The sequence below is a fragment of the Xenopus laevis genome, chromosome 6L, assembly GCF_017654675.1.
Source record: "Xenopus laevis strain J_2021 chromosome 6L, Xenopus_laevis_v10.1, whole genome shotgun sequence".
Taxonomy (NCBI): Eukaryota; Metazoa; Chordata; class Amphibia; order Anura; family Pipidae; genus Xenopus; species Xenopus laevis.
In genome coordinates, this window is record NC_054381.1 from 150,889,064 (window position 1) to 150,900,426 (window position 11,363).

An 11,363-nucleotide genomic window follows, 5' to 3' on the forward strand; every position below is an offset into this window, starting at 1 on the left:
GCACCGGTGGGCCTTGGCCCTTGTGGGTCCCCGTTAATCCATACCCGATCCCTGACGGCCCCGACCATCGATCCCCCACTCCTTTACCTTCCCTCTGCTGTTGCTGCCCGTCCTTCCTTCCTTCCTCCGATCGCTGGAAAAGAATGGTGCATGCAGGGTGGGGGAGCCGGCAGTTGGTGCCAGGGGCCCCACAGGAGGTGTGGGGCCCCAGGTTAAAAGCCATGGTGGGCCTCTCACACCCCAGTCAGACCCTGCTTATATCAGTGCTATGCCTTAACTGTAATCGGAGAACATTTGTTTCTTCAATTTGGGCTTTTTAGCCCAAGCCATAAATTCCACAAATACAAAAGTATGCCAAATAAAAGCTATCAAGGTCATATAGAAGTCAATGGAAGGTCTGTCTGTGCTTTAGTGGTTTTCTGAGACCCGTTTGTTCTCTGTCACAAACATTCATTAAAGAAGAACTAAACCCCCTGACAAAAGTCCCCATCCACAGCCATCAAATGAGCCCCCTCTCTGCTCCATCTCCCCAGAGTCTATTTCAATGAACAGTGTCTCAGATAGAAAAACTGACCCCCAGAAGCAGAATTGCGCATCGGAGATAGCAGACGCCATCTTTAGAATCTTCGTGTTCTTTTATGATCAGTCTGGTGACACAGAGCTTGCTGGCACATGTGCAGTGGAAGGTTATTCTGGAGAATCTTCAACTGTGCATGCTCCAGTAAGCTCAGTGTCGCCAAACTGATCGTAAAAGAACACGAAGATTCAAAAGATGGCGTCTGCTAGCTCTGCTGCGCATTTCTGCTTGTAGAGGTCAGTTTTTCTATCAGAGACACTGTTCATTGAAATAGACTCTGTGGGGAAGGAGCAGAGAGGGGCTCATTTGATGGCTGTGGACAGGGAAGTTTTGTCGGGGTTTAGTTCTCCTTTAAAGGGATTCTCTCATGATTTATATGGTGTCGTTTTTATTTCTAAATTACACTGTTTACACTGCAAATAATTCACTCTACAATATAACATTTCATTCCTGAACCAGCAAGTGTATTTAGTTGTAATATTGGTGTGTAGGTGCATCTCAGGTCATTTTGCCTGGTCATGTGCTTTCAGAAAGAGCCAGCACTTTAGGATGGAACTGCTTTCTGGCAGGCTGTTGTTGCTCCTACTCAATGTAACTGAATGTGTCGCAGTGGGACCTAGATTTTACTATTGAGTGCTGTTCTTAGATCCACCAGGGAGCTGTTATCTTGTGTTAGGGAGCTGCTTTCTGGTTACCTTCCCATTGTTCTGTTGTTAGGCTAATGGAGGGGGATGATATCACTCCAATTTGCAGTACAGCAGTAAATAGTGACTGAAGTTTATCAGAGCACAAGTCACATGACTGGGGCAGCTGGGACACTGTCTAGCTAGCTAAATTTGTTTTCTCTTCTGAAAAATGGATTTCAGTGCAGAATTCTGCTGGAGCAGCACTATTAACTGATGTGTTTTGAAAAAAACATGTTTTCCCATGACAGTATTCCTTTAAGGAAAAATTTGTTTTCTGATTTTTTTTCAGATTCCTCTGCAGCTATTTTCATTCATGCTTTCATGGCATTTGTGGTTTAAGGGCAGGACTACATGGCCGATTCAGCTGTGATCCGACGCGCTGTGCAAAATCAGGCGTCATGTCAGATGTGATGGAAACATAATTAAATTGTCACATTGTGTAGCAGCATTGATGCGACGCTACACGACTGTCGGATGCAGACGCTGCGTCTGCATCTGAAAGTCGTGTTGCATCAATGCTGCAACATGATCCGACACTGCCATTACTTACCTTGTTTCCGTCGCATCCGACGTGACGCCTAATTTTGCGCAGCGCGTCGGATCGTGGCTGAATCGGCCATGTAGTCCTGCCCTTAGACAAAATGAATTTCATCATGGTTTCAAAAAAACTCTAATGACACTTCAATTTGACCTTTAATAAATTTGCCTCCCTGTGAGTGATTGACTATTTTTTGAGCCATGATACAATTACATTACCTTACAGAATTATGCTATTCACATGGGAATTTCTGTAGGATGCTGATATAGTTTTATGGGCTCTGGCCAGGCACCCAGTTAGCAAGATTAGGGGAACTTGCTGCATCTAAGCCTGTATATTGCCATTTTCTGCCTGGCCTGGGCCCCAGTGCACTCGCACCATTCACCCTTGACCAAGTCCCTTTTTGGCAACAGAATCATAACACTACATTTTAAAAATATGAATATATTAATATTTATATTCTAGTGTAACCCTCCAAAAATATCTGGCAGTCAGGAACATCAATGGTTAAACCAGTAATGAAATCCTGTATATAACACAAAGGGCCAAGGGATGATTCCATTAGTGACCCTGATACTGAATACAGTTGGAATAAATATTTTATTTGATATAAATATAGAATTCAAAATAAAAAGTGCCAAAATGAATAATGGCAGTTTAATATCTTAAGCACGAGAACAAGTCAAACTCGGGTTACATGAATTGGAGTTCTCCAGCAAACATACAAAAATCACAAATCAAAAAGGATGGTTTTCATGGTGGGGCAGAAAGGGCCGTATTTGGCCCTCAAACTGTTTTTATCAACAGGACAAGGGACCCCAGGGATGCCTCATCTCATACCCAACTAAAGGCATTACTGGATACAAGCATGCAGCATCATGGGGTTCTTTATGTGATCTTCTAATGATACTTAATAATCTCTCTCATGTGCTCCAACCATGCAAGTGTCCATCTCTTCCCAGCTTTTGCATTGTAGCAACTTTATATGTATATTTTTCAGTAACGTATAGCTATGGCTGGACCTAATGACTTGGATCAACCCACAATGTGCAGCCATTTTAATGATCCAACTCAAGTTCATCAGCAGGCAGGATGGGAGGTAGGTTCCTAAAATATTAAAGGAAGATGATTCCCGTTCACAACTTGTTCCATTCACTGTTTTAGTGGAGTTTGGAACCGCTTTCTGTGAGCAGAGAACCAACAAAGTATCCTGAGATGAAATAGCTGGGGCATACACTGTAGGATGAGGATTAGATCAAGTTCTTGTGGGGATGTAGATTATGGGTACAGTTCTTATCTGCATTGTAAGCAGAAGCTAAGAACTCTTTTGTCTAATGTAAATGAGACGGGACACAGTGCAGTGTAAGGCACCCATGGCCAAACAGTCTGTGGGGTAGCTTCCCCTTTGATGTCCATGTATCCGTGTCTAGGTCATAGCAGTCAAATGAATCTGAATCTTCAATAGTATTATCCGCGGTCAGGCAGCGACCCCCAGTAACATACAGCTTATTCTGTAGGACCGTGGCACCATGATGCATTCTTCTGTCCTTCATGTCTGCACATTTCATAAACTTGTTCTGCTTCATATCATAAGCAATAATTCTCCTGGTGTAACCTGCAACGCAAAATAGCAAAGGCTTTCAGGATTGAAGGTTTGATTATAACTCAGCATTTCTAGTTGTTTTAGAAGCAGAAACTATAGCCCTGAAAATGTTATGGCCAGAGCTAAATTGGTGGCCTGGGAGACCTTGAGATGAAATTGTGACTTAGCCCCTTATCCAAATATTTTCAAAATATACAATTAAAAACAGAGAATCTATACAGAGACTACAGTCTGTACTGAAGGGAATAAAACACACAGCAATAGTTTACAGGGGAGCAAAATGCACTGCATCCCCCAACCTCACTGTCCTCATTGTGAAAAACCCCCTATGCCGCTTCAAATTCTTATTTGATCTTTGATATGGGAAAAAAATATCCCTCACTATCTGTCTATAATATCCTCTAATGTACTTGTAAAGAGTAATGGTGTCCCCTCATAAGCGTCCAGAGAACAACCCCAAGCTTAACAGCCTCTCTACCTAGGGTTGACACCCGGACGGTATTTTACCGGCCTAGCAGGTAAAATACCTGCCAAGGCCGTTATTACAAATTTACTGGCAATGTAGCTGCCGGTAAACTTGTAATACGATTAAAAAGAGCCCTCGGCCTGCCCCCAATCCCCTTGAACTTAGCTTTTCTTTTGGCGTCCGTGGCGCGGCCCCGTCCCCTTTGACATAACGGCCCGTCCATTTTGACGTCACGGCCCGCCCCTTTGTGTCCCCGCCCCCCACCAGCCGATAAAGAAATTTTAAAAAGGTGGCAACCCTATCTCTACCCTTATAATTTAAAATTTTCCATTCCTTTAACCAGTTTAGTTGCAGTTAGTCTCTGCACTCTCTCCAGCTTGGCGCGCTGGGAAGGCGGGCGCTAGGACCGCGCGGCCGCCTGGTCGGACTGCGCGGCCTAGGGGCAGCCGGAAAAGAAATCAAGCGCTGTTTATATCCCTCTTAAAAGGGTTGTTCACCTTTAAGTTAACTTTTAGTATGTCATTGAATGGCCAATTCTGAGCAACTTTTCAGTTGGTTTTCAATTTTAATGATTTTTCTTCTGACTCTTTCCAGCTTTCAAATGGAGGTCACTGAGCCACTGGTCACTGGTTGTTGCTCCCAGTGGCCCAACAGCAGGTGCTTGTTTTTGAATTTCAGGCTTCGAGGCAAGTTATGGTTACATAAAAACTAAGGGGCAGATTTATCAAAGGTCGAGGTGGATTTTCGAATGAAAAAAAATTGGAATTTCAGGCTATTTTTTGTGTACTTGACTAGGGAATAGTCCAAATTTGATTTGAAATTGAAAAAAATTCAAATTTCCAAATTTATCATGTACCATCCCTTAAAAATTCGACTTTGACCATTCGCCATATAAAACCTGCCGAATTGCTGTTTTAGCCTATGTGGGACCTCCTACAACCTATTTGGAGTATCTGTATCAAATGCTTTAGCAAAGTCTAAGTAGATCACATCCACTGCCAGGTTCCTACTCACCTCCTCATAAAAGGAAATTCAATTAGTCTGGCAAGATCTATTTCTGGGTTGTTATATATAGAATTTGGACATTTATCTTTCCATGAGGGGTGTTATACATAAAGTCAGCACTGCATTTATCCTGCCTTGGGTTCTGGGGCATTATACAACGAGTCACTACTACATTTAGCATCTGGGAGGTAGTATGCATGAAATTGCCACTGCTTTTATTCTTACATGTGTTCTGGGGTAATAGAAGTGGAACTGGTCATTGAATACTATGAAAGAATGTGCGAAAATGCTATTAATTGGCCGATTTACAGCCCCAAACTCACCGCCGACAATGATAATCTTGTCTCCAATCACCACTGCAGGCGCACAAACATTTTTCACCATCCTGGTTTCCATTCGGAACCACATGTTTCTGGAAATATGGTAAACCTAGAGGGAAGATGGATAAAGAATGTATGTGAATTTATATAACTGGAACGCTCCTTCATTACCTATTACTGGGATATGTCATGTTGCATGTCTTGGGTAACATATTCTCTAAGAGGAGCAACAGCCAATGATGTATCAGCTGAAGTAATAAGCTATACCCCCATTGCAGCAAATAAATAGAATATAAACCTCATTCAAAATAAATGCATATTAATTGCTATGTAAACTGGGCAGAATTTTCAGGTGTTGAATGTGCAGCCATGCTGTGTCTATTATAATAATTTCCAAGTACTTAGAAAAATAATTTCATTTTCCAGGCAATATGATGGAATTGACAGCTTGGGATCTTGGGAACACACTGTTCTGTTGTTATAATGCCCAAGGCAACTTAATCAAAAAAAGGCACAATTATATATATATATATATATATATATATATATATATATATATATATATATATATATATATATATATATATATATATATATATTATATGTAATGTTCACTGATGTTTTCCAGGTACAAGCCACAGTTTAGACTGTACAAGGGAAATATTTAAGAATAGGGTTCAAGATAGTCATATTAAAGTAAAACAAGCAGCATTTTTTACTCAAACTGCACTGGGGCTCATTTATCAACTCTGGGCAAATTTGCCCATGGGCAGATACCCATAGCAACCAATCAGTGATTAGCTTTTTAAAGCCAACTGCAAGTACAACAATGAATGCAACAATCCGATTGGTTGCCATGGGTTTTTGCCCATGGGCAAATTTGCCCAGTGTTGATAAATAACCCCCAGTGAGTCAACCATAACATACCATATCATCAAAAAAAGCTCTGTTCTGAAGATTGATATATAAAGTAGAACCTTAGAGTAAAATGTATATTTACACTATTGCTTAGTGATGTCATGAGTTCTAAACAGTGCTTAATGATGTCATACTGTCAGACAAAGCACCGAAAAGTATGTGTTATATAGTACGGTGAGTGCAGAGTATAAATACATCTTAAAGCATTACCTGTATAAGCCGTGCAGGATTATGCATCACATCCTCTCCTCCAAAAAGATAGATTCTTTGGTCATTGGCTGCCACAGCAGGGTGAAGAACAGCTACTGGCATATTAGCCATGGTATCCCAGGTGTTATATATGCTGTCAAACCTTTCCATTGAACCAAGGATTTCCTGTTTTTCACCAATGCCTCCAATAGAAAATATATAGTTTTTGTATGTTACACTTCTGTGGGAATAACGTGGGACAAGCATTGACTCCCCTTTACGCCACTGGTTTAATTTAAGTGATAGAATAAAAACATTAGAGGTGACTGTATTTGACTTGGCGCCAATGGATAGCCCCCCTAAGACATAGACATTACCATGTAGACCCACTGAGGAGGCCTTGTAAAGACGCAACGGGAGCTTGGCAAGTCTCATCCACTGGTTGGTCTTCTCACTGTAAAGCAAAACATCTCTAGTGGTCTGCTGGTTGTCTTTTCTGCCACCAATATTGACAAGAAATTCCTGGTGGGAAAACCTTCGAGGAGCATGCCACATAGGCTTGACATCAGGAGCCAAAGAAGAGGTGAGTGAGAAGATAAGCCTACATGCTGAATCCAAGATGGTCCCACAGGTTGGGGAAGACTGAATGAGTGGCTCGTTGGCAATGAATTGGAAAAGGAACGTTGGGTGGACGTACTGAAGCCTGACTTTTTTAAACAAATCTTGAACGTAGGACTTCCGTCCACGGATGTCGTGTCTGATCCACAGCATCAAGGTCTCAAATACTTGTTCCTCTTCCCCACACAGGTCATCATCTCCCAGGTAGCTGAGCAGTTCCGAAGCACAGAGGTCCTTGAGGTCATCAGAGAGGGAGACCTCTGGAAAACATTTCAAAGCCATGTCCCATGCCTTCTGTTTAAGGTTCACACAACTAAAAAATTCAGACATGCGCATCATGCTTAAGCAGTTTTGCGGATTGAGTTGGTCCTGAAGATATTTGGAACAAGTTTCCAGTAATTTTCCATACTGTAACATGGAAGCAGCATTAATGAGATTAAGCACATTGTCCCTTGTGATAAGGATTTCGCCCATGTAAACATAACAGATTATTTGGCTCAGTGAGTCCGAATCAATGCCCAATAAAGTCACTTTCTCTTGGGTGCTCTCTATGAAGTTGTTACAAAACATTGCCCTGAAGTAAGGGCTACTAGAAGCCAGTACATTTCTATGGCATGGAAACTCGCAATCCCCGGTGCAAATAATAACATCGGTGAGCAAGTGGGCTTCTCTGAACTCATTCAGTCTCCTTAGTAATTCACACGATAGGTCCTGGTCCTGGAAAAGATAGTTCTCACTATCCATTGTAATTAAATCAGATACGTGTAGGTTCTTTAGAATATGAAGTTGGGTATCACTTCTGTTCAACATTCATGCTTCTAGAAGATCACAGTCACAAGTAGATATAAAGACAGGATATAAACCACTTCTTCTGGAACCATTGTTGCATCTGCTGGACCAGCATATAACAGACAAAGGTGAGTATTTAATCTGCCACAATACCTACTTGTTTTACAAATTATGATGGGGTAGAACCACTTAAGGGTAAATGTAAGATTAAACCTCAAACATGCTTGGGTAACATAGTAAAAGTCACAAATTTTGCACCCGGTCTAGTAACCCGTAGCTAACAATCAGCATGCAGCATTTATTGGTTACTGATTTGAAAGTCAACATCTTATTGGTTGCTATGAGTTATAAGACCTGTTGCAATCTGTGGCTTTTATTATATCACCCATAAGGTCTTATGTCACAAACTGCAGAATAAGGCATTTTAGCCTTCCAGCAACATTATATTGATGTTGTATAAATCCCAGATTATTTTTTCCCATTGAGACCACGCCAACATTTGGTAAGGACTTTACTTCTCTCATAAGAAAATCCCAGATACACAAAGAATATTATGCATCTAGCTACAGTTCTGCAGCAAATATATTGTACATTCAGCCCAAATCTGTCTGTAACTGGTCTTCAGGCTAGTCCACCCCAGCCATAACTTTGTGTTCCTGTATGGGGGTCTGCCACATGGGACCTCCATCCTAGAATAACAATAGCACTAATATCCAAAATAATATTACTGAACAGCACGGCACTGTTGAGGCATTGAGGGGCAATAATAAAATTCAAGTGTTTTATGGGGGGCAAAACTTAATGACCCTCTAACTTCTACAACTAGAATCCAGTAAGTCTGACACTGACACTAGTTTTTTACAAGTTTGTGGCATCATCTGCCTCTCATTAATATCACTGTGCTCATTTTTAATAAAAATTAAAAACAGACAGATTAGGTTGTGTGACATTATAATTTAAGGGCAATATAAATTATTTTTAGCTACATTACATACAAGGCTGAATATTAACTAAAAGAAAGAAAATTCCTCTAAATTATCCTGTTGGGCTGGTTGCGGGGCAGTGATGTCACTAATATATAGTCCCATGGAAGAATAATGTGAATATTGTCACTCACAACAATGTGCAATTGGTCCCGTATTAACCCTCATTCTAACTACAGACACTGCATAGACAAGGTCTAGTATACCCACCAAGTTATGAAGCCTTATACCTGGCTACATCTATGGATCAGTGAGCATGCAATGTTTTGGCCAACACAATCAGGACCAAATGCATTGCAAATGGTCCGTGTATATTTCCCATATCTACAGCCTCACAAATGTCCCAAAAACAGATAAAAAACAAGACACCATAAAATGTCCATCACACAAACCCAAGAGCAGCCATATTTGTTGGACATCTGTAGACGGGATCAATTTAAATACCTATTAAAAGCAAACTGCATGCAATATAAATGTTAGAACCAGAAATACGATTATAGGGAGGGTTAAGCATAGATCAGTATAGCAGAGATGGATGAATTTACCTTGAGGGATGGGTTCTTTTGGAGTTTCATTCACTCAGTGTTGCTCCAGAGGCCAATGTGCCCAGATATAACACCCGGATCTTGGGTCAGACCAACGTTGTCATGCTAGTAATGGGCTCCTGGGTTCATGTTTAGAGCCTACTACTTGTTAAAGCTTTGAAAACATCTCCCAGGCACAAGAGTAGAGGTTAAATACTGCTAAAGTCTAATTTTAGCCCCTGTGTACTTCTTGCTGTTGCCTCATGTGACTTGGCTTGTTGGCAGCGGCGTGGGCCTCTCTATAAATTACCCAGAATATTCAGAGCCCTGTTTTCCAGCAACTGTTTATATATGTAGCACTGAGAGGAGGCTTCAAGAAAAGGGGGAAAAAATAGCCCGGCTGCCGTAGGAGAAATATCTAGAGCACTTTGTCCTGACTGCAACTGTAAACAGCGGGGAATCGATCATATTGGAGGGGGAGGAAGAAAGCAGTTTTTTTTTAAATTGCGTCTTCTATTTTTAAAGCTTCTGCACCATTTCCAAATGATCCAAATAAATCAGGGCTGTCGATATGAAAACCTTGTTTTTTCTGGGATTTCATAAAAGGATGTTCAGAACCTAACACTATTGGCCCATCATCACTGCAAGACCAATGGCCAACATAAATATGTGCTCCACACATACCCCTTCATATGTGATTAGATCAATATAAATATAGTTCACACTCTTCCTTGATCTCAGAGCTCCTTCCACAGATCTACAGGGAATTATGTGCCAAATGGGCGTGGAAGCGATGTTCTCAAACACTCAAGCTCAGTACTGTATATGGCACTCTTAGTGCATTATATTCTGGGTGAATTTGGGTGATGATCCCTATGTTGTACATCGTGTATACTGTTAGGTCATTGTTATAATTTTCAGTAGGCAAGGGGACAACTGAAGGACTCAATGCAGTGTACTTAAAGGAGAACTAAACCCCCTTGCTAATAAAAATCCCTACCCTCCATACCCCCCTCCCCCACACAGGTGTTTACACCTGTATATGCCTCTAAGTCTGTAATTACCCCTCGTTGCAGAGTCAGCACAGTGGAGTTCATGGGGGCCATCTTTATCGCTTCGGTAATCTTTTGTTAAGAAAGTCGTCAGCGCATGCGCAGTTGGAGCAGTCTTCCGCTTTGTGATAACAGCGCATGCGCCAAAAGTGACGAAAATTACCGAAGCGCAAGAAGAAGACCCGAAGATTACCGGAGTGCAGGAAGATGGTGCCTGTGAGCTCTGCTGCGCTGACTCTGCAATGTGGGGTAATTACAGGCGTAGGGGCATTTACAGATGTTAATACCTGTGTGGAGGGGAGCAGGGAGGGGGGGCTCTAGAGGGTCGGGAGTAGGGGTTTTTATAAGCAAGGGAGTTTAGTTCTATTTTAAGGGGCATGGTGTGGGTTGTGCAGTCCATTGTTTTGACACTGTGCAAGTGTGCAATTCACTAGACAGACACGGGATAACTCAACATCAGTGATCCTCAACCAGTAGCTCCCAAGCAACATGTTTCTCACCAACCCCTTGGATGTTGCTCCCAGTGGCCTCAAAGCAGGAGCTTATTTTTGAATTCCAGGGTTGGAGGCAAGTTTTGGTTGTATAAAAACCAGGTGTTCTGCCAAACAGAGTCTCCTATAGGCTGCCAGTCCACATAGGGGCTACCAAATTGCCAATCACAGCACTTATTTGGCACCCCGGGGGAACATTTTTCATGCTTGCGTTGCCCCAACTCTTTTTACAATTGTATGTTAGGGGCCCCTGCTCTACAGTATGATGTAGGGTCATAGAAGATGGACAGTATACTGTCTAGGCACTGGTATGGTGGCATTGGGGTAAATTTATTGTAAGAGAATATGGGTGCTACAGAATATTTCACATTCACTGGGGACTATGCAACTTATTTCAAAAGGCATTTCATGGACAATGATTATGTGGATTATGCACTGGGGAGGGGGTCCCCAAACTTTTTTTTTTTTACCAGTGAGACACTTTCAAATGTAAAAAGATTTGAGGAGCAACACAAGTATGAAAAGGGGTGCCAAATAAGGGCTGTGATTGCCTATTTGAGGCTGGTGAGCAGCATGTTACTCATGAGTCCTTGGTTGGGGATCA

General features: G+C 41.8%; 1 protein-coding gene across 2 annotated transcripts; it reads right to left on the minus strand.

The window, feature by feature from the left end:
* Positions 1-2,444: 2,444 nt before the first annotated feature.
* On the minus strand, positions 2,445-9,404 carry klhl38.L (kelch like family member 38 L homeolog). 2 transcript variants are annotated; one of them, XM_018267348.2, is made up of 4 exons: positions 9,238-9,404; positions 6,324-7,809; positions 5,199-5,304; positions 2,445-3,416 (listed from the first exon to the last, which is right to left on the minus strand). In XM_018267348.2, exons 2-4 carry the CDS (start codon positions 7,728-7,730, stop codon positions 3,133-3,135), a joined length of 1,797 nt encoding a protein of 598 aa, XP_018122837.2. In that variant the 5' UTR covers positions 7,731-7,809; positions 9,238-9,404; the 3' UTR covers positions 2,445-3,132. The 2 variants fall into 2 exon arrangements, with proteins under 2 accessions (XP_018122837.2, XP_041422564.1); XM_041566630.1 differs by having other exon boundaries at positions 6,324-7,812.
* Between the last annotated feature and the right edge of the window lie 1,959 nt (positions 9,405-11,363).